General features: G+C 40.8%; 1 protein-coding gene across 2 annotated transcripts; it reads right to left on the reverse strand.

Annotated features, from left to right (window-relative positions):
- Positions 1-1,549: 1,549 nt before the first annotated feature.
- On the reverse strand, positions 1,550-24,257 carry prkx (protein kinase X-linked). Of its 2 annotated transcripts, XM_057027141.1 has the most exons (9): positions 24,141-24,257; positions 23,541-23,672; positions 17,458-17,626; positions 14,388-14,651; positions 11,258-11,377; positions 7,984-8,079; positions 6,430-6,487; positions 3,802-3,879; positions 1,550-3,717 (listed from the first exon to the last, which is right to left on the reverse strand). In XM_057027141.1, exons 2-9 carry the CDS (start codon positions 23,659-23,661, stop codon positions 3,592-3,594), a joined length of 1,032 nt encoding a protein of 343 aa, XP_056883121.1. In that variant the 5' UTR covers positions 23,662-23,672; positions 24,141-24,257; the 3' UTR covers positions 1,550-3,591. The 2 variants fall into 2 exon arrangements, with proteins under 2 accessions (XP_056883121.1, XP_056883120.1); XM_057027140.1 differs by having other exon boundaries at positions 23,541-24,232.

Genomic DNA, 24,257 nt, shown 5'->3' on the forward strand with positions numbered 1-24,257 from the left:
AAGCCTGCGTGGAGCCCCGCACACCTTCCTCTGGGCTGCGGAGGTGGAGGAAATGAAAGCAACTGTGATCCATATAAAAACCTGAATAAAGTGGTGATTAAAGGCAGCTAATGACAGCTGAGTGGAAAACACAAGGGAATAGTGAAAAACAAAAAAATCAGGTCAGAGGTTTCCTCGTGCCGATGGTCACGGAGGAAACCTGTTGTTGCCATTGTGAAGGCAATCTTGCCTTTTTAAGATTAACCATACGCTATCTAGATTAAGTAAGATGAGGTTATACTGCGGCCCAGATGGCGTCTCCTACTGCTGCTGCCAAGGAATCTGCCCAAATGCGACCAGTTGATGATTGCTCACCATTTCCCATCTCCCACAGGCAAAAACAATCTGCGGTCAGATTAAAAATGAGGTGCTTGTAAAGTAAATGGAGACTCTGTGTGCTTAGTCATCTTAAAAAGAAGCCAGGAGTCAGACTTGTTGAAGGTGTGAGTGTTTTGCCTTGGCTGATATTGATCTCAGGACACTTTGGACATTTAAAAATGTGTAAGGGGATGTTTTCAGGTTTATGTCCATTGAAACTGAAAATGAGAACTTGTGAATTAGAGATTTTTAATCAGTGCACCAGTCTCTCACTTTAGTGGAACACATTCCAATCAATCTATATTTGCCTGCTTTTATTCAGATTCACTGTCAAATCAAAGGAAAGAAACAAGCTCCATGTCTGGGCAAACAGGGAGGATCTAGACCCAGTGCTGAGCTGGGAGGAGTTAAGTATTCTCTAACAAAAACCTGACATCTCATTTCCAAAATGTCACATTTCCATTTTTATTCATATGAAATCTGTATTTTTAACAACGGCAGGCTGGTGATGATCCTCAACAGCAGTGCAAGCGGCAGGATGTACAGGAGAAGAGATGGAGGCGTATCTTCCATTTCTAACTGTTCCGGATGTTTATCAGGCACAAAAATGTGCTGTAACTCTGGGTACAAGTAATAACAGGAAGGTTTCTGCTTATTAAGTTAAAGGCAAAGGTTTGCAAAGTTGAAAAAAACTACAAAATCCAGCAAATGGCAGTTTTTCAATATCTCCATAATCAGATTTTAGTTTTTAGGATGAGGAAATTACAAATTTCCCCCAAATATTAGAAGCTGGTGTAACCACTAAAATGCTATCTTGTAAACATGATCTCCTTTTAAGATATATGAGCAAAAGTAATTTTGCTAATTACCCAACCCCCCCACACGTACACCCCTCCTTCTCCCTGATACCCTATGCTCTTTTTTTTCTCCATTATCGCTCATGCTGGCACATTACAGGTGCACTAGGGACGAGCATGCGCTGGCCAGAGCCTTGTGGTTGTCTCTCATGAAATCTATACTGTTGTTGGACAGAATAGCGTGAGACACAGTATATCCATCACACACCACCGTAATTAGCTTCTAATTTCATTAGAAAGTGAAAAAATAAAAATGAGCAATGCGATATAAAGCAGCAAAATGCACTCCTGGCTCTACAAATGTTCTTTGACTGAGAGAAGACACAGGAACCTGCTTCGGTGTTTCAAGAGTTTACTCCTGTACAGTCGGGCAACAACACACAGATTCACACTAAACTCAGTGTCATTTCAAAACAGTGAAACCAGTCGATATGAAACACTCTGAGGGAAAATGGGGGGATTCTGTTGGTGCTTTTCATGGATGCTGAAGGTGACAACTGGAGAACACAGGCATGTCAGGTAGGAACCTTCCGTTCAACACTATAGACCATATTCACATTGTGCACATTATAATCAATATTAGACTTTAAAATATGGAGTATGGAGCAAATTCTTAGATATTCACTGATTATTAAATCAACTGAAGAAGACTCCAGAGACACGTCGTATCACATCTTAAGCTTAATTCTTATGGGTCATCTTCAGAAAACATCTGACATGAACATGTGGTGGCTCCCGATAGTGGTTATCAGGTAAGAGTAGTCAGTGATCACATTAAAAAAAAAAAAAAAAAAAAAAAAAAAAAAAACAAAGCTAGACTATTTTAACACCTGATCATTTTTCAAAGCATTACAACATGAAATGTGAATATGGTCCATGGCGTAAAGCTCAGCCTACGCATCGAACAATTCATGTTGGAGCCATTACAAAAAAACCATTGGTTTAATTTAGCCATCTAGCTAACATGCTGTCAGATATATAATATTTACTCGCACTGCCCACAATGAACTGCGTTTCTGAGCTTCAAGTATCTCCGTGTTTCATGCAAACACTGACTGTGGACTGGGTCCGAGCATTGCTAAAACATCAGCAGCCTTGTACAAAACATCTCTTTGCTTGTATGGAAATATTCCTTCACAAGAATGCGTGGAATAATAATGCAAAACTATTACATATATTGAATGTAGATATTCCATTTTCCTGTCACAACCATCAGGTCTGCACCAAACCTTAACTAAAACTAATGCAATAAAGGGAAGAAAGATGCAATAGTGTCGGATTTGAAGCTAAAAGTTAACTTAAATAAGGGCTACTGAGCTAACTCTTATTTAAAAAGGATTATCTTTATTATAAATTAGTTTTGGTTTATATAATGCCAGAATTTGGGGAGAGGAAGAAGCTCAAAATTGGACAATTTCCTCCTTTAAAATAACTAATGGATAAAACTCATCCTAGTGTAAAAGCAATAGTGGTCATGTCATTAAGGAGCAACATCAGTGGTGTAGGGGATATTTCCAAAACCACAAACACATCACAGAAAAATGCAAACGCGTGAAAACAATTTTAAATAATATCAGAAAGCTGCAGAATAGAGATATTACTGAAGATAGTGGATGTTTCATGAGCTTGGCTCATGAATATCGACTGTAAACTTGTTGCTTGACAAATTAAATACTGACCACTTTGACGTAAGACACGTGAAGACGACGATACAAGTGAAAATGACAACTGAAGTGGCGAAGTCCCGATAGCGGCACAACTATACAATCGCGTTTAGAGCACCAACAGGCCGCACCTCCACCTGAGCAAGGTGGGATGTCCTGATCTGGTTTTTGGAGCGTTTCTTAGCCAAGCAGAAGGAGAATAAAAAGGTGATCGGGTGCTAAATTGTACCGCTCAAACTGTGATGTAAGGCACCTTTTTCACCAGTGCTTTTTAAAGTGTCTAATTCACGGCAACATACAGAGTCAAGAGCCTAAACTGCACAGGAGCCACATTAAACATGACTTTTAAAAAAGAGATAGAAAATCAACAGAATACAAAAAGAACCTCGATATCGTCTTATATATACTTAGAAAGTAACAGTCTTTTTTTTGCATATGAAGGCTCAGGAAAAAAACTGATTAAAAACTTTGAACAGGGCTGACTGAAGTCATAAATAAAAATATAAAAAGCAAAGGATTCTGCGATATGATACATCATGTACCATATAAGATGTATCATCTATCGTGTCACAGTATTGATATTTAGGGAGCTCGTTACGACATAATCTGAGACTCCCCCGGGTTGATAAATTAAGAAAAAAAATTGCCATTTTTCAAAGCTGGATCAGGATCTTTACAATAACCAACTCTCAGCATGTCAGTAAAGTGTAAAATCAGAAGTTCTCAAAGATCTCCAGGTCCTTGTGAGACACAGGAGGGGCCTTCTTCCAGTCTTCCTCCGGGTAAACATCAAAGTTGGAGGTGTCGCCCTCATGGGAGACTTTAGGAATTATGGGAGGCTGCAGAAACACCAGAACAAAGCAGTTCTATGTCAGTTTCCCTGGATTTTTGGAACTAGATTCCAAAAAGAACGTAGCGCTCACCTTCAGTTTTCTAAGTGGAACTGCATCCCAGTCGATCGTCTTGAACCACCGATGCTTCTTCACATCATCTGCTCCGTTCTGAAAGTGAAGTGCAGCAATTTAAAAAAAAAGAAGCTGAATCTGAAAACGGACCCAGCGATGTTACAGTTGACTGAAGTTTCATAGTCAACTCACTGGGTTCATTTTGACGGCTGTAAAAATCTGGGCATTTCGCAATCCTAAATCTAAAAGTAGCTTACCGGTAGTTACCAGTAACAAATCTTTCCCTCTGTAAAATAAAGGTTATTCACAAAGCTAAGAGCGCTCCTAAGGTATAAAACTTAAGAGTGAGGAGCCCAACAGTGGCTTTAACAGACAGAGAAGTTCTCCCATTATTGAAGGTGATATATTTACAACACTCCCTCCAATATCCATATAACTAAATGATATATACATATGCATCTGTACAACTATAGAGCATATATCTAATATGTAACAATTGCAGATACATGTGCAGTATATCCTGCTTTGGAATGGAGCAGGAACCTTCGCTTGTGTGTTAAGGACACATTGATTTGTCCGATAACGAGCTCCAAGTCTGCCTTCCCCCTTGTGCCGTGATCATGGGACCCAGTTTACTTGTGGAGGGTAAATTTCCACATTTCTTTCTTTTTCTTTGGTTGTTCTGCTAAAATAAAGTGCTTTGTACAGAGAGGACAGTGTTTAACAGTGTGTGCACCGGTAATATCAAAAAGATTAAGTAGAAAGATTACCAGCATAGTGAGTAAACATAATAGGAAAATCAATAATGAGATCGTTAATGAGATGCATTCAAACCATTTAAAGCTGTAAAACAATTTTTTGCTGAGTTTCATCACCACCATTAATGACATCATTAATATTTTCATGATCATACATGTCCTAATAAAGTTTAAAGTTCTATCATTGGTTATTTTTACTGTCCACTCATTACTAGGAGCATTTGGTTTTGTAACTAATCGCAGCTTTTAGAAGACTATCATACCGGTAAACAGGGTCAACCTCACCTCCCCACTAAGATCTCATTTTCTGTCCCCTCCTCACTGAGTGTTTCTCAGAAACCTCCTGAATCACCTTAAGACTGCTGTTAATCCTAAATATGGGAGCCCTCTCAGAAAAAGAGGACTAAAGAAGACATGAAGCCTATTTTGCATAAACGTTTAACTCCTGCATTAGTACGGCTAATGCTTAGCTTAGCTAATGCTCTCACCATGTTCAATAACAAGACTCCATGATTTAAAAATAAAACATCCCTATGTGCACAAAAGAACCGTTACAACTGATCATTCCAACTATCCCATTACTCCCAGTCACTGGGTTTTTACGGTCATGTAAACAGGCCAGAAGGTAGGAGATGAAGTGGTTTGGCAACTTCCTGTTGCAGTGGCATCAACCAGATATCGACACAGGCAGCGAGACCTCAAAACAGCACCTTTCAGCTTCTGCCTGTTTGAAAAGATTATCTGAGATATTCAACAACACTTATGATGTGAATATTACTGGACTTCACTCACAGTTAATGCGAGTAAAAGAACACCCAGGCTGGGGTAAGATCAGTGTGATGTGCCTGGAATATTGGCAGCGAGCAGATCAATATTATCTTGTGTGAGATTATGTGAAGTTAATCAGCGGACTTAGAGAGCATTTGTTTTATTGAGAGCAGACGGCTGCTTCTTTTATTGCTCTTTTAACTAAAAGCCTCCAAATCTCCGACCTGAACTGCGATCAGCAGCGCTCACTTCGGAGGGAATGATGGAAACTTCCGTTATGTTGCCTCTCTAGTTTCTGTTTTAATCCTGTCAAACATCTAAAAACACCTCTGTGATGCTCACTCATGACGTACTCGTTATTCATCAGTCCAGAGGCTGTTTTCCCAGAAAGCGGATGTATTCCTGTAAGTGTGATGAACCTTCCAGGGCTCCTCTGATTAAGTTCTTGGACCAGAAATGAGAAACTTTGACCTTGTGATCTGGATGACTTATGAGACAGGTATCGGTGGAATTCTGCAGAGCCCATCTTCAAGGTTAAAGTTCAGATTTGTTCTTGTTGTGGTTCTCTGGAGCCTTTAATATTGATCTAATTCTCATTTGCACAGCTAAGGGCAGAATATCTGGCTGCTGCATTGATGGTTTCACTAAAATGGAAGATTCAAATGATCGTATTATTTGACGGATAAAAAATTCAAGCTGAAGGACAGCGAACCCCCTTAACTTTGAGTAAAACTACAAGAGGGTATTTCAGTAAATTCTCATCAACAGAATTGATTTAAAAAAAAAGAAACTATTTCAAAGTGAAAACTGTTCTTTCAAGAGTTGAGACAACTATTGATGTCATAAACACAATTTTGTGTTGCTGAGAAAAGTCCTTGTGCTGCATCCAACTAGGTCCTACAATATTTAGAGATTTAGTCAGACACGAACCAAATAAACGCGCCCACATGCAATCGTCCATCCTGCCGATTGTGGAAAAAGTCCAAACGAGCCCTCCATAAATTTCAGCAGACGACTGATTGGAACCATGTGGACCTTCAGCCCCTCTGATAACCGACTACCAACGAAAGGGATGAAATATGGGAAGCTGCCATCTGGGTCAGACAGGAAATCAACTCACCTTCATGTTGCCAAGACGCCTGGCCCGGTCAATGACCAGGAATTTTTTGATGAGGTCTCTGGGGGAGAGAAACGGAAACAGTCAGTAAATCCACAGCATTACAGCATGTTTCTAAACAGGAGAGGGGAAAAAAAGTGCAAACGTCATCCAGAACCAGGCAAAAATGACAACCGAATCATTACTGCAGGTAGACCGAGCTGTGTCTCCTTGACAACCTCTCATTTCAGGCAACAAACACATTTGCGCTATCCTATAAGGGAAAGGCTTTCCAAAGGTCCCGGTGAAAGGCAAGAGCTGCGGATAGTCTCAGAGTATTGAATTGCACACGTGAAAAGCTGCTGATGGGCTCAGGAATACAGCTGCTAAATGTTGTCAAGTCAGCGATATCTCCGCCTTTAATGCTGAAGTTAAGGTCTCTGAAATGATACACGGGAGAAATATTCTAATCTCTGCTGCTTTGCAAGGAGGATATGACTCAGAGGTGATGAGCCTGTACTAGATCACATTTTCACATTATAATAATACATTTTAAAGAGCTAAAGCAACATATAGCCATAACCATTTTTAATTACGATCCCATTCATCTGATATGCGGGTAAATGCAAAGTTTTACAGTCACTCTCAGGAGAGACACCTTTCCAAGTTTTTCCGAGTAGGAGATTTAGGTAATGTGAGGCTGCACCACGCATACTTTGAGGTAATGTGTAAGCTGTAACATCCAAAACAGCCTGGAGACACAAGGACATTTACAAAGTTCTTCTGTCTGCAGGCTGTGAGATGGACGGTTCAAAGGTGTTTAGCCGCAGGGTACTGAATTATCAGAGCAGGCAGTGTGTGTGTGTGTGTGTGTGTGTGTGTGTGTGTGTGTGTGTGTGTGTGTGTGTGCGTGTGTGTCTATTCATTCCAGAAGTACAGTGTCAGTAAAGAGCAAGTCTATGCACCCGGCCCCACGCCCAGATTGCGCGGAGCCTGTAATCTGGCACATTCCTGCACTCTTCAGCTGCTCTAATGGGCAGCTTAAACGGTCAGAGAACCATGCCAAATCAGCTGCGTGGATCATTAGCAAGTGTAGGTCAACCTCAGGGCTCTCTTTTGCTCCAGGGAGCTCATTGTCCTCAACTTAAAGGGATGCCACGACACTTTGAGCTCCCCACAAGGACTAATGTAGCCCACCCAATTGTTTGATGTATTGTGCTTAATTGAGCATGAAATGTTGCTAGCGTTAGTAAGTCCAGCGACAGAGAATGAGGTGTTCATGTTTAATCTTGAAAGGCTGGATAAACGGATGGACAGAGCCTGACAGAGAAACAGGAAGATGATAGATATCGACTGAAATGTACATTTTTGTCTTTTCTTCAGCAATGCTGTAAACAGAAAAATAAAGCCGCTGCACAGCAGTGTGAAGTGTGCTCAATGGAAGAGGGATAAATAGTGCGGTTGCCATTGATGAGTGAATTATGCATGACAATTAGAGATATTAAAAATGAATGTGTGACACAAACACAGAAGGATGCTGGGTCTAATTAAGCCTCTAGCCTGGTGTCAGGAGCTTACTTGACATAGAAATCCAGATGGCGAGGGAATTCTAGCTTTCCAGCGAGGATTTTCTGATAGATGCCGAACGGATTGTCATCAAAGAAGGGTGGGTACCTGTGGAGAAAGAAAACGTCAATTGCAGCAGGCTTATGCTGCGGCACATGGTTGGAGTGAGCTAAGGCAGTTTTGGATTCTGCAAACCAGCAGAAAGGACAGCTAAGATCTTCGACACATTTTTCTAGATGCGTTTTTTTTTTTAAACTAAAAGCAGCAGGTTGACATATAAAGAGAAGATGGGTCTGGAGGAAGAGGAAGATGAAATACGATCACTTTCTGCTGGAGACAGAGCAGCCGTTGTTGTTGTGTTAGCATTTCTACCACCCACAGGACTTGTGCTAAATGCTTTCCTAGCTCTCCTGTTCTCCCCTCGGCTCTGGTGTGGACAAGTTATTACCCACAAATTACATAATGAGAGTAGCCTCTAAACACAACCCGCAGAGGAGACTGGCGGTTCATTGCACCAGTTTGTCGTGCCAATTTCCAATGAGGCTATCCAGAGTGAGAGGACTGTGGGAGCGGAGGCATCTGAGAGCACATCCCACTCATACGTTTTGTTGTTTTCATTTTTCAAAATGATGGTCAGTAGAAAAAGATCCTGTCTGGCTTAATCTCTAGCTACATATGAGTGCTAGTGCTAAAAAGGTTTTGTGCCAGTCTCGTATGGTTCCTTTACAAGTACAAATGTCTTTTTTTCCTTTCTGCTGGACCACTTTATTCCTTTCAGAGTCACAGGGAGGGTGCTGGATGCCATCCCAGGGTACACCCTTGAATGAGACGCTACTTCATTGCAGGGTTCTATGTGAGCATTTGAGGTTTCGGTGCCATGCTCAAAGGGACCTTGGTGGTGCTGTGAGGGTGTCCTGGCACCTCCACTACTACCTGAACACTTCCCATGCTTTTTCCTAACCAGGGCTGGAATTGAGAACCCTCAGCTTCTCAGCTCTGGCCCCTACAGATTTTTGCCTCAAATGATTTCTTTAAATACAAAATTTAAGATATTTTAGCATAAAAAACACAAAAATCTGACTTTCCCTACAGGCTTTATGGAAATGTTTCTAAAAACAACACAAAAATTACACTGGTTCTTTTGTTAATCCAATAAAATATCTGTGCATTAGCATGGAGTTTTGGTAACTCTGGGATGCTTGTGCCCTATTATTTTCTGCATGTTTTTTATTTATTTATTTATTTACTATACTGCATAATTGGTTATTTCTTCTTATCATCACTCTTAATTCAGAGTTTTGCTGTGTTTTACATGCCAGTAGCTCAGAAGTTAAGATTACAGCTCGAATAAGTCTTTTAAAGAAACTAGAACTTTTGTCTTCTAGGGAGACTTTACATCTCTAATTATTCATCAGCTTTTAATGATAAATGGTACTGATGTGAAATATGAAATTAATTTGAAATAAAAATTCTATTGGAAAAAAAAAGCTTAGCTGGATAACTGACGGGGATACAGAAAATAAAATATTACCTGTACACAGGAATAATACTTTTAAATTATTGCTTCTGTTTTTGGGGCAATTTATTGTGGAAGCAGGCATCCTAAGTGATAGATAATCCAGGAAAGTGTGTCACTCAACTACATTGGCAAAAACTGGATGGAGGAAAACAAGATGTTCTGGATGGAAAAAGGGGTCAAATCCATTTTTATGCCATTAATGCAGAAAATACAGTCTGGGAATAGATGTGCATTAATGAGAATTTCAAAGTGAGTTTTGTCCTCGCATTAAGGACCTTTTTGAAGCTCTTTAGAATAATTAATATAAAACTGACCAGAAGCCATCCTCTCAGGCCAGGAGGTGACAAAACACCATCAGGTAAAGGTAAATGAGGCTGGATTTTGGTGTGATTGGAGTCTGCCTTCATACTCACAAGCACATGTACAACTGCAAACACACACTAGATGATTGGTTTCCGTTCAGATGAAATCTGGCCCTGAAGACAGGATTATGAAAGAAAGACCAGTTTTTGCATCTGCACTCTTGCCTCTCTCTGTAGCTTGGGGACCTTGACCCACCAGTAAATGTTTTTTCAACTTGTGTTTTATTCCAGTACAGGATCTGTCACCGCTGGGTTCTCAGATGCAGCTCTATGGATCACAACATCGGATGAACGGCTTCATTCTGGTGTGAGACAAAGTCATTTCTCGTGGTAACATTCTAGCCCCTTCTCTATGGATATTTCTTCTCTCTGGACATTTCTGCTGGTATCTTAATCCTACTCCTACTCCTACTACTACTACTCCTACTACTACTACTACTCCTACTCCTACTACTACTGTGTAAATGAAAAGACCGAGGTGAATGAAGCAAAACACAAAGCTCTCCAGCTTTGAAACAACTGATAGTTAGTGTCATTAGCATGTAAATCACGTCCCTCACTGAATATCATAAACCGTTCAATAATGATTCTGAATATTACAGATGGTTTTTTAGACATTTTAAGGACCAACGTAGCTCCCCAGATATAGTGATACATTCAATATCTTGCAGGATCTGCAAATCTGAACACAGACCACTGAGAGATAACAGATAACAAAGTCACTTTGTTTTCTGACAAGGGGACAGACAAGAGTGTCTGGATCATACAGGTTGGATAAATTAAATTAACCTTTGTTGTGTTTAAATTAAACAGTTGCGTTTAACCAAATCAATTTTCTCGGGTTTACAGAGAATTTAAGGGCTCCAGGTATCAGAATATAACCCAATGGCAGAGATATACAACAAATCACAAAAGCTGACTGAGAGTGTAGAGTAAACCATAGTTTAAATGGGATTAGTAGCACTGCTCCCATTCAGTAAGTATCCCCAATTAAGTGTTTTTCTGGCTTTTACGAATCCTATAATCACAAAATGAAGAATATTTCCTGACTGTGACAATAAAAGCAGTTTGATGACCTGAGTAATACCTTTGTCTCATATACAGGCTCCTATTTTTAATGCTGTGACCTTCATCTCTGTCACACACACACACAATGATCAGCTGTGTGAAGGTGCTCATATGATACAGTTGCTATGACATTCACGGTCATGCTTTACAAACACATTTTTTTCTATACCTAAGGTTAGAACATTCTGTAGATATCGCTATAACTCATAAAGGCATGACAAATATGGAAAGCCTTTAAGCTTCTTGAAGCTGCAACTCTACCTCTATTACTCTAATGGAGAGAGCACCCTCTTGTGTTCGGTTTAGTAGAAACGCAAGGAGATTTATGGACTCTTACCCAGCAAGCATTTCAAAGATGAGGATGCCCAGAGCCCACCAGTCCACTGCTCGACCATGGCCTTTGCTCTGGATGACTTCAGGTGCCAAGTACTCGGGGGTTCCACACAAAGTCCAGGTTCTAGTCAGACAGAGAGTAAGAAAAGCACAACCTGAAGAATCTGGTTAATCTTAGCAGGTGGGAACACATTCTTCATATACAGTCTTTTAGTCGTGAACAAAGAGAATGGGCGGGGGGGGGGTATAATTTTTGACTTTGAGCGAACAGCTGTCTTAGCAATAAGGCAAGTTAGTTAAGTGAAAGGGGGTTAAACATTGTAAGGGCCTGATGTACCAAAGGTTTGCATGTACTAATCCGTGTGCAATCTTGACATCACTCACAATGAAATGTGGAAGCTGATCTACTAACGGTGTGCAGTGAGGATGGTGGTGGTTGTTATTCCGTCTAAATATAGTCGTTTGGAAGGCCAGGTGCAAATCGCTCCATCGCAATTTATTGCAGATCTCCCACGAAACTCATGGAAACCAAGCATGCAAACTTTTACCATGAGCACACAATTGAGCACTCCTTATCAGACATCTTAGTTAATCAGGCCCAAAGACACCAGAGCTGTCACTACGCACGAAGGCTTTCTGATCTTCCCTTGGATTGGAGGGGGTCACATCACTCTCCCTCCAAATTAAAAACCCTGTTCTAAATCAAATATCAGCTGTTGTGTCCATGACAGTACTTCAGACACAAAGAGCTATTTAATGAAATGTACCCTTGCCATTAAATATTTAGTGAATATGAAGGTGGGTTTGTTACTGGCCATCTGTCTGAGTATTCGATTAACAAAGACTCATTATACTAGGAGCCAACCAAGATGGTATCAATAAAAAGTGGCCAGGTAATAAGACATTAAGGTAATAAAATCTTACAGTTTAAACACATTCCAAAGAAAACATCCAAAGCCTGTTGGTCCGGTATCAATTTAGTATTAAAGCGGGTATCCTGCAACAGTTTTCCATATAACAAGCAAAGCCCTGCCATCTGTTGTTTACATCTTTACACAGTGGATTGAAAACCATGCACAGCGATCTCTGCGTCAGCCATGAAGTCCTCTGATGAAGAGCACTCAGCCCAGTGCCAGATTGCCATTGTCACTATTACTGCCTAGGTAATGACCTCTTTTGGGCAGTTGCCATAGAAACAGTCATTTATATGGAAATTATTTCAGCCTGGGTGGAGAGTGAGAAGGCTATTAATATGGGTATAGTGGACGGGTTTTGGCCCGTGCAAAAGAGGACACATGTTGCTCTTTGTGTCGCAGTGTCATCATGCCATTATAAGTATGTTTATGAGTCGCTTGGCCAGCGGGGGGCACTGTTGCAGCAGCAGGACGCCAGAGCTGTGACGACGCTCCATCATGGTCTGACCAGGAAAAAAGTGCAAGAGTGGTCTGGCAATGAGGCAGTCATCATCCTATCCCAGGCAATTCTGCTTCGCAACGTTGATATAAGTGACTCAGCTGTACATCAGAGAGGTATCTCCTCCCCATCTGTCTGGCTCTCAGTCCGGTGAAAAACATAATCTTACTCCATTACCTTTACATGGCAGTGGGGTTACACAGCCACAAGGGTAAAAAATGCTGCAGTAAGTGTGACTCACAGTCATCACTTTTACCCTATGGCGCAGTTTTACCTTTATGGAGGTCACGGCGAGGCCATCTCCACTGTATATCTGATGCAGACTAAAAGAAATCAATTGGGGAAGTCTGGCCTTCAATGGGACCACAAGGAGTTTTGCTCATTTTCCACATATAAAACCATTTTCTGAAGAACACAAACGAGATATGGGATGGATGGATTCACCTTTTTTCTATTCTTAGATTTGTATTTTCTGTGCACCCACATGTCTACTTCACTAATCATGTCTGAATAGCTTGCTGTGAGGCGATGGGACAAACTCATTTGAAACACATACTAATCAGTCCAAAAACCTCTTTATATGCGAGACACCTCAGCAACGAGGTTTTTAGAATACAAATACAAAAGGAAATATTGTGCATAATACAATTGCTATTGCAATTAGCAATCACTTAACTCTTTCTGCCGCTAACTCGGGCACATTCTTTGCAAAATCACAGCCTTTCAAAGATTTTAATTTTCTACTGTTAACTCTAAACAGGAACCTCCAATAAATTTGCAGCCTACCGATGAATGATTCGGTAAGCTTGAGTACAGGCTTTAATAAGTAGTAGTGCGTTGACAGTATTCCCTTCCCATTGGCGATCAATCCAGCATCACACCGGGAACTGAGAGCACAAAATCCTCTAATGTAACTACCCACACACAGCAGGAAATACTGAATATCAAGAAAAGAGCACTGATGCATATAAAAGTCTCCCTTTATATAAAAAAAAAAAGAAACAGTCCCTTTTGACCAGACATATCAGCTGAATATAACATGCTGGTTATTCACACATTAGTCTCACGACTAAATAAATTCTCATTTTACTAAATGACATAAATGTTATGACAGCAAGCTAATGAGGTCCAGCCTCATTAGTTAAAACAGAATGCTGCCATTACAGTCTTTCTGCCAACTGTGTAACCACATAGTTATGCAGTTTTTTTTTCAGAAAAAATGTAGAGCAGAATATGCTTACCATTCTCTATAAACAAACAAGTTACCACCTGCTAATGAAGTACAAAAAGATCTCTTATACCTTCTCCTTAAAATTTAGAACATGTATATCTCAGGTCTATTAAAATCAAACTGTCCATCTGTTTTCAGCCATGCTTGTTAAGAATGATCTGACCTTTCTGACCCCATACAGCCAATCAATCATCGTCTTTAATGTTCTTGGTAAACAGCAACTCATTAGCATTACTGCAGAGCCACACCGGGCCTATGAAACCTGTTTCCTGCATTACCATAATTCAAATCAGACAGTAGATTTAATGCAACAACCATAATCCAGTCTATAAATACTGTAAAAATAGTAAACCTTAGAGAAGTGTAGTTAAAATTCTTGAAGTTTCTTAAAAACAATAAAGCCTTTCACCACAACACTGTGAAATCCTTTGTGTTGCGATATCGTTTGAGATCAGCGCTGATCAACACTGATTTCAGCGATCAATCATACCTGTCAGACAGCTTCTTAGCAAAGCCAAAATCGGTCAGGCGGATGTGTCCTTCGCTGTCTAACAGGATGTTCTCTGGCTTCAGATCGCGGTAAACGATTTCTTTGGAGTGGAGGTACTCTATTGCGCACACGATCTCAGAGGTATAGAAGAGGCCCGTGGCATTGCTGAAGCGCCCACGGCTACGCAAGTAGCTGAAGAGCTCCCCGCCTGGAACAAAGTCCATCAGCATGTACAGAAAGCGCTCATCGTGGTGGGTCCAGAACCTGAGAAATGACAGCACAAAACGGGATTTAATCAGTCAAGTATTTTAGGAATGTCACCGCACAAACCAATGTGTCCTTTTTAGAGCAAAAGTGTGGCAGGACTGTGGTGTCTGTCGAGTTGAGGAAATAAGATTAAATCGATGGCAGCGTCAGTCGCAGACGTTTTTGTCCCCCAGTGTGGTTTAGAGCAGGGTGTGACAGCTATATCAGTTGGGAGCTTTTCACAGGGATAAAAACGAGAGCGCTGTCACTGATGAAGATGGAGAAGGCTCCTCCATTTTCCATAAGTGTTGGCTGCTGGCCACAGAGATGATTATTGACTTGCTACTACACTGTGACTTTATTTCCAAAGTTCTATTTAAAGCCTTTCCTCTTTTCTCAAACCTTGGACAACAGTCATAGTTGTTTAGCATACCATTCTGTACACAACCATGTACTCGACATCCAGGATGTGCTCCCAGTTAGCGTTAATCCATATCTATTTCGTAGATATATTTCATAGATATGGATTTGTCACTGAGTAATTACTAATAAGGTTAATACTTTCATTTACCGTATTTTCACGACTATAAGGCGCACCTAAAACACTGAGATTTTCTCAAAAATCGACGGTGCGCCTTATAATATGGAGCGCCTTGTGTGTGGACTGAGTTCCAAAATCTGCTGTGCACCTTTGGTAGGTGCACTACGGTAAACGCTCCACCAATCGATTAGCGGCACACCTACACGTAAGGATCCCCTAAAATGGCGCTGGTCAAGCGAGACGCGTATGAATGAGGCTTACTTTAAACTGCAGGCCATCGAATATGCGGCTGAAAATGGCAATCGAGCAATCTTAGTGTTTTCGCTTTATGAGGAGGCGGCATCTCTCCATACGCGCAAGGACAACTGTTGCACAGCGGCTGCCTGCGGATTACCAGGATTAACCCTAACCCTAACCGGGAGAGGGCGGCCATCTTCCCTAACCCTAACCCTAACCAGGAGAGGGCGGCCATCTTTCCTAACCCTATCCAGAAGAGGGTGGCCATCTTTCCTAACCCTATCCAGGAGAGGGTGGCCATCTTCCCTAACCCTAACCCTAACCCTATCCAGGAGAGGGTGGCCATCTTCCCTAGCCCTAACCCTAACCAGGAGAGGGTGGCCATCTTCCCTAACCCTAACACTAACCAGGAGAGGGTGGCCATCTTTCCTAACCCTATCCAGGAGAGGGTGACCATCTTTCCTAACCCTATCCAGGAGAGGGTGGCCATCTTCCCTAACCCTAACACTAACCAGGTGAGGGTGGCCATCTTCCCTAACCCTAACCCTATCCAGGAGAGGGTGGCCATCTTCCCTAACCCTAAGACTAACCAGGAGAGGGTGGCCATCTTCCCTAACCCTAACACTAACCAGGAGAGGGTGGCCATCTTCCCTAATCCTAACACTAACCAGGAGAGGGTGGCCATCTTCCCTAACCCTAACACTAACCAGGAGAGGGTGGCCATCTTCCCTAACCCTAACACTAACCAGGAGAGGGTGGCCATCTTCCCTAACCCTAACACTAACCAGGAGAGGGTGGCCATCTTCCCTAACCCTAACCCTAACCAGGAGAGGGCGGCCATCTTCTGCACCTACTGCCGCGACAAGATAACCGCGCCCAGCCACATCACCAACATGGATGAGATCCCTCGGGCTTTTAACATCCCTTTGACCCACAAAGTGGAGAAAAAGGGACCGGCACGGTGGCGATACGCACAACGGGGCACGAGAAGTCGTCGTTCACCGTCGTTCTCGGCTGCCACGGAAACGGACAGAGCGCTGGGTGACAGAAGGCGAACACTCCTTCACAAAGACTATGGGGCAGCGGCAGGCAAGTTATGCCACCATATGCGGGTGGATTGTAGACGCATGGGCTATGATACCGTCTTCATGTATTGGAAGAGCTTTCACAAAATCAACGCTGAACCGGAACCGGTCGGTGAGTCCGATTCAGATGATTAAGAAGAGGAATTTGGGATGTTGGACATTGAAATCGTGCAGCTGTTTAATTCAGATACAGAAGATGAAAACTTTGATGGTTTTGTGGCGGAAGAATGAATATTTTGTTCAATAAATGTGTTGAAACTCACTGTTTTACTTCCGTTGTCATTTTTTACTGTATGTTTTAGCATGCGCCTAATAATACGGTGCGCCTTATGTATGTTTTAAATACAGAAATAGCACCCATAACTGAGACTGTGCCTTTTAATACAATGCGCCTTATGGTCGTGAAAATACGGTAATTTAATTTTATTAGTGTATATTCAATGTCTGTGTCTTCAGAAATGTGAAATGCATTTTCAAGGATTTTCTACGGTGCATTGATTAGAGCTTACTTGCCACAAAGCATTCACTTTTAATGTTGCCCTAATCAGTCACCTTTCTCTAAAATTAAAGACCTTTCAGTGCATGTACTCACTGAATGCATCACAATTTGATGTATTATTTTTCATTTATTCCCTGCAAGCCTTGTTGAATTGACAACAAGTTGACACGAACGCGAACAGATCTCTTCCAACTGGACAAGTAAAGACATCTTAGAGCTTCTGCTGGCGTTTAGTGATGCTGAAATACATCGACAAGATCCAGCATGTTTCCTTAACCACATCCACCATCTCAGCCAGATCAAAACCTGTCTTACAGGCTAATGCAGTAAATATGTGCAAGGTGAAACAAAATCCAAGTGTCATAATGAACAGTGTGACAAAAACTGAACAAAATCATCTCCCTGGACCCTTTTTCCCTGCTCTCCATTCACTGTGGGTAAAAAATGGGGGGCGGGACTCACAGTCGGATAATGAAGGGGTGTGTAACCTCCGTCAGCACCTCCTTCTCATTGTGGACGTGCTGCTCCTGTTTCAGCCGGATGACGTCAGGGATTTTCATCTGTTTTAGGGCGTAGAAAGTGCGTGTCTTCTTGTCCTTAACTAGAAAGACTCGGCCAAAAGTTCCAGTTCCTAAAGTGGGTGAGACAGAGGTGAGCAAGGGTGGAAGTATTTTATAGCAAATGATGAGCAAGTGACTGGAATTAAACATTAATTCTTGCATTCAGATGAGAATCTTTCCCTTATACCCTTCCAAAATTAAAACAACTGAATTTGTAGAGAGAAAAACTTTATTGGCAGATGAACACGCATTTAGTTTATCTTAACATTTATGTGTTGTCAATTTTAAATATATTCAACTGGCTACTAATTCAAATTAAACAAACGTTTGGAAATGGAAATCACAAGATATAAGCTAGGAAATAATGCCTCAAAATCAAATTTTGCTTACTCAACTTATGATAAGATGTTTGAGCTTTTCCTATTCAATTTATAATACACATTTTTATTTTCAGAGCTTCTTAATAAGAACCGTGGTAGTCTCCTGAAAGCAAATAAAACATAAAATCTAGAAATATGGTCTGAATCTGCTGCATTGGGACGCACAAACAACTGAGAATTAGTTTCTGTCATCTTCTCACTACTCCTATCTGGTGATATATGAAGAGCTGGACAGGGCTGCAGAAAGATATCAACCCAGCAGCAGGGACATATATGCACAACTTCACCTTTACAAGATTCTTGATCTCTCCTAACTTGACCTGTATTCAGCATGAAGAAAACCCTCGGTCCTTCAGAATGACTGTCTGACCTGAAACTGATGAGACCTGGATTCCTTCTAGACAATAATTGGACATACTGTATGTGATGACACTTTCTGAACGCCTCAGGTGCTGATGCAGTTTCTCTTCCTCTAGTTCCCCTAATATCAGTCAAATAAAGCAGCACTGCTCGATGCACCACTATATCAATAATCATTTCTATCTGAGGTCACTGGTTAAAAGACATTATAAAATTATAATATCACAAAAAGGTTTCTGGTCTCTTTACTCGCAGACAAAGCTACACCATTTCATTAGCAAAAAAAACCTTGTAAAAACCTGTCAATCAACTAGTCTGTAGAGGCTTGCAGATCATTTTGAACTTATTTGAGGGTTAAATTAATGTGTGATTGTATATAATGTGCATTACAGTGGTATAATTATACACAGTACATGGATAGAAGCCACAACTTTATTCTCCTAAAGTTCGTTGCCTGGAAATAAAAAGTGCTCTAAAATGTTTCTGCTCTTGGTATCATTTATTCTGCACTGTCACATTTTTTGGGCCAATAATCCTGTTTATAGCTTCTGAAATCCTTTTATTGGACAGTTCTGCACAGTCGGCCGTTCTATACTTTTCTGCTAACCTCCTCTGGTCCCTTTGCACGTGAAAAGAAATGCTATGTGTTTTCAAGTGCATCCAGGTTTATTAAACCAGGAGCAGCGTGGATACATGTAGCAATAATATGAGATTATTTTTTCCAATTTTGAGACCCACGGGGACAAAAGCATAAACTCCTTCATTACCTCACCGCAGCAGATCACAGGGGATTCTAAAAAGTGTTGTCTCAGTAGAAGTCATCTAATGGGACCCGCACTTAAATATTTAAAGGCAGTTTAAAACTAATGTGAAATGTAATGGTTTACCAACACTTGGTATATTTTCCAGTCACAGCTGAGACTTAAATAAGTACATTTTTTATGATGTTTTTCGTGGATTTTGGGCGACCGCATATTGCCATAGGGGTTTAAGTACCAGTTATTGGACATCTGCTTAAGTTTACAGTTGTTCTGAGGCCAGATGCCTTCAGTCTCTGTGACCTCACACTGTCCTGAGCTTGATGCTGATGGTTCCTTCATACACATGAGGAGCTTTTAGGATGTTTTTCTTTCTGCCCTGAGCGTAGAGGTAGACAATCGATGACTACAGACAATAATAGCCACTATAAACCACTGCAGCCACCTATTACACACATACACACATGCATATGAATATAAATCAATATGTATACACACATATAGCACTACGTACCGCCATAAATCCAGTAAAGGTTAGAGCCATTTCACCGGAACCATAAATGTGAAAAAGATCAGTAGTAAAAAAGGGTTAATTTATCAAACCAATAAAGGTTTACAAGGCAGTATATTGCTGTATGAGATGAGAACAAACTGCAGTACAGAAATGCCATACTAATACTTGAAACTACAGTACACGTTTACCTAAACACTGTCAAATTTGTCTAAATAAACAACAACTGCACAACACATTAAGGGAGTGAAACACGGGTCATCTTACTGAGTTGCTATGTGCAGGTGAACACACATCTTTCAAGCAAAAAAAAACCCCAAACTCCTAACGCTACAAATGCTACTGCCACAGATTTGAAGCCATCCATACATAAATGTGAACATTATATTTGTTTCAGAAACAGAAAATGCCGTTTATATTTGGTTATTTCATGGTTAATAGTCAAATGTGTCACTAGCATGAAATTCACTAAATAAATGTTACTGTCTATGAAACTTTTAGGATCATACATCCTAATTTGATTTGCCATATTCGATAAATTAGTGTAAGTGCCACATTATAGGAATGAAATTGGTAGTATGAGAACGGTAGTATGAGTTAATTAAAATAATTAACTTAATACTCCAGTCCTTAAAAGTCTTGCCATACTTTTATAAAAATCCTGGATTGATAATAATCATTCAAACTCAATTTCTAACTCATTTTCTATCTTTGGACCCATCTTTTTCCCCTTATATTCTTACTTGTAATGTCAAAATAAGCTCATGCTGCAGAACTTTTAACCTAAAGCATCTTCACAATTGTTCCTTTCCATTTAGAAACTAACTATTCTGGCTAGAAATCACCTCTGATCATTTTAATGGACAATATTTGTTTCTTTCAAACTGAAATCAACCGTAAGACGCACCTCTGATTTTAGATTCAGGACAGCAGCGGTAAAAAATCACGGACATTTCTGCAGCGTGCTTCTTCCAAAGGATCATTTGGAGTTCTTGGACACACCAAAACACCCAATCATTTCCACCCACAACATCCAGAATACAACTGGATCAACAGGCCGATACAACATTAACACACATTTGGCTGGTGTGCACAAATATTTCACGTGTTTAAGAAAGAAGTCACACCTGCTCGGCTTTGTACTGCAACACGTCATTTCGATTAAACACTGCCAAAACCGTTCAACACCAGATAGACGCGGGTGTAAATCCGCTGATGTGGTGAACCCATCGGGTTCCACACAATCTCAGTATCTCAATCTCTATTAAAACCCAGTGCAATAGTAGGAGGTGCTGGGGAGCAGAAACCACAAAACCTTTAGAGTGCTTTGATCACTTTTTGGCTCATTTATTCGTTAAAATATTCAAGTCAATGTGAGAGGAGATCATTTTAACTCTACACATCTCATTACCAATCAGAAATACCTGAATTTACTGATGTGCCAGTTAGTCAAACGTCTATACAAATAGATTAAGTATCATCCAGTGATGAAAAAAACAAATATCATGTAAGTGCCGTAAATCCAACCACGTGAGAAGTCAAAAACTAACAATTTGGGACAAAGAATGAATAATCCAAAGCCTGTGTGCTGATTTTCTGCACAATGTTTGGCCATAATATTACACCTTGCTGCTAATCAGCCGCCTTGGCTGCATGAAGTTGCACTCTGTGAGCACTGAACACACACCCGAGGAAGGATGGAGCACACACTACTTCTTTTTTTACAAACCTGCTGATGTCATAAATCAAAAGGCTGTCACTTTGGTATGTTCTGCCCGAGTCATTATCAGCAACCAAGCAGCGACAAGGGGACCAAAGCTGGAAATGACCAGCTCAGTTCAGCAACTGCGGCTGATGTTTCCTGAAACTGGGTCACCCCTCTCTCCACCTGCTGTAGCCTGGTACTTAGGGAAATAAATGCACTGTACATGTCATAATGCTCAGGTTGCACTGCAGAGAGCAAGTTCTAGGGGCAACAAAACCACTTCACTCCAACAAATCCCAAAGTATGATGTTGGGAATCGGACTGTGTTGAAGTCATTTGCTCTGATGGGAATTGTGATCCTGCCCAGCTCATATAGACTCAAGTGACCAGGCCAGATAATTCTAATTGAGCAAGAGTTTCCTCACGATGTCAATGACAATTAAACAGCAGCAGGCCGATAAAGAGCTTTACTTGATTTGTTTTAGGGAGCAAATCCTCTCATCAACAAAATGTCTCAGGAAATTGGATTTTTATGCAGAGCTCATAAGCTGGAAGCTTTTCCCCAGTAGCGCAGTATGAATGTTGTTCCCTGCTGCACATGTCTCTGATGGCCCATAAGCTCTCCATCTTTGCCGCCTTGCTGCCTGCATGCAACCTAATGCATCTTATGGGGCTGATATCATTCATGAAGATGCACTGCACAAAAACGTCATCTAGAATGTCACAATTTATGTCGCATCTGCCGGCAAAATAAAACTCTAATGATGGATAAAAAGGTTTATTAGATGATACAGGCACTTCACTAAGTAAAGTTTTCATATTATTTACAGCACCATCTGGCCTTTTATGGTCCATCTGCAACATTTGTGGTAGCAACTCAGCACCACAGCGCTGTAGCGGACTGATCAGCTCGTGAAGTAGTAAATGTATCCCAAATTTTAGGATTAGGATTATACAGAAGGGTCCGACTTTAAGGCTGACATGTAAAGCTAACCTGTCCGTCCCCGGTTATTGTTTAAAATCCATCTACATCCTCTCCGACTACAATTTTTGACAGCATTCTTTAAATTTTCCTTCACCTAGAGATTCTTATTTTCCTTGATGTGATGTCACAGGAAAACAAGTCCTCTTATCATAAAAATGATGCTGCAGACTTTCTGAGAGTTAGCTTTATACAAGATAACTCATATTTAACATTTCTGTTTGAAGAAGTCCGTTCCAAGATGGACCAAATAGTACTGTGTGCAACGTGCGAGACCAAAATGACCCCTCTCCCAACAACCCTGTGACATTGGCATGATGCATACGTTGGATGGAGCAAACATTAATCATATGTCAGTAAACAGTGATAAACAAAATGGAAGACACAGATGTAAGACTTAAGAATCTTAAGGGCTCCTCATCAAACAGATCATGGGTGTAATATCAAAGATTTCACAGCAGTCACTTTATCTTCACTTCTTCTTAGAAGAATATGGTCATATAAAGACGTTGCCACACTGTGTGTGGGTGTGACAGCTGATATACTGATCATAAACATCAATAATACATATAAATTACTGAAGGAAAATATTAAACAACCCCCCCATATGTGGCCCTGAATGAGGCTGATAATAAAGAATTGCAGTATGTGGTAGCTGATCCTATTAATGACTTTAACATAAGACAATGTTGGAATAGACTGATCAGGTTGTGTCCCACTAACCATATTAGAGGATAATATGATGTTCAACATGTCTTTTCGTAAGGATTTAAGTACAAGTTCCCAAGGGGACAGAGATAAAGAGATAAACAGCATATCTTGACATGAGTACAGATGTTTTTGTTTCTGCTGCAGGACATTTGAGTCATTTCCAAGTAGAACAGAATGATCCCACTTATCTCAATATCAACTCATGCCAAATGCTTTTATTTGCCATGATGCCCTACTTTATAAGTTGCTTTAGATACTTATCTGATGGTCTTTTTCAACAGCCAACCAGATGCTAAATGTTTACATGTACAATTCTTCTGTGATTACATACAAATAAAACAAAGTTGCAGAGGGATAAGAAATAATAATCACCCCTGTTACTAAAAGAACCAAGAGGAAAGACAGAACTATAATGCTAATACTCATGATCGGATTGAGTAGTTTGCGTCACAGATTCAATGTAATTCGCTGCAATTATTTGCCAGAGACTTGAAGAAGTGGCTAAAGTAAAGCAAATGGATATATTGAATGTGAAAGCATGTGTCTAACTTGCCAGATCGGTCTCGTTAGGGACTCACCGACTGTAGCGATGGTGTCCAGGTCATCGAGACAGTAGATCCGGACGTTTGGCGGTGGTGAGCTCTCTCCAGCCGAACTACCGGCGCTGCTTTTATTCTCTTTCACGGGGTTTGTCTCCATGTTGAATCCAACTTTTGTTTTCGAGGAAGCCATAAATAAGATTATTTTCAGGACAGGTTTGTTATATTAGTTTGCAACTATCCAGTGGGACGCTTGAAGAGTTTATATCAGGTCTCATTTCTGGCCATTGTGAGTTCACGTCAGTCCATCTTCTTTGTCCGGCTTTCGTAGCGCAGTTCGGTTTCAGATACTTTTACATTAGACTAATGCAGACAATACGTTACTCACGTTTATTCTCACCTCAACTGGTTTAAATATACAATAAGCACAAAAGCTACAAAAGTAAGAAAGACAAAGAAAGCCGGTGACAGGTGCACTGCACTGGCACGTAGCACTACCGACTAGTTAGCAGCTAGCACTCTATAGTGAGCTAACGGTTCAAGAAACATTGAAGAAACTTTGTATAATTCCACTCCTAAATTGGAATTATTAGCTTTCGGGTGCGTAACAATCCCGATAAATCCTACGGCAATTCTCACCAAAGATTTCCAGTTTCCATCTTTATTTATTTGGCAACAACCCTAGACCTCACCCAACAGCTCTTCCCTGTCCACATCAACCAGGAAGACGTCACGCGGCGTCACTGCCCACACAAT

The sequence above is a fragment of the Takifugu flavidus genome, chromosome 3 (genome assembly GCF_003711565.1).
Source record: "Takifugu flavidus isolate HTHZ2018 chromosome 3, ASM371156v2, whole genome shotgun sequence".
Lineage (NCBI taxonomy): Eukaryota > Metazoa > Chordata > Actinopteri > Tetraodontiformes > Tetraodontidae > Takifugu > Takifugu flavidus.

Bases quoted from the DNA above. Each gene is read 5' to 3' on its own strand.
- prkx (XM_057027140.1), bottom strand. From the start codon at position 23,694: ATGGCTTCCTCGAAAACAAAAGTTGGATTCAACATGGAGACAAACCCC. The intron at 17,627-23,540 runs GTGAGTCCCTAA...CACCCACTTTAG, and splicing joins GGACACCATCGCTACAGTCG to GAACTGGAACTTTTGGCCGA. The intron at 6,488-7,983 runs GTAAGCTCCTGA...TCTCTCCCCCAG, and splicing joins CATCTGGATTTCTATGTCAA to AGACCTCATCAAAAAATTCC.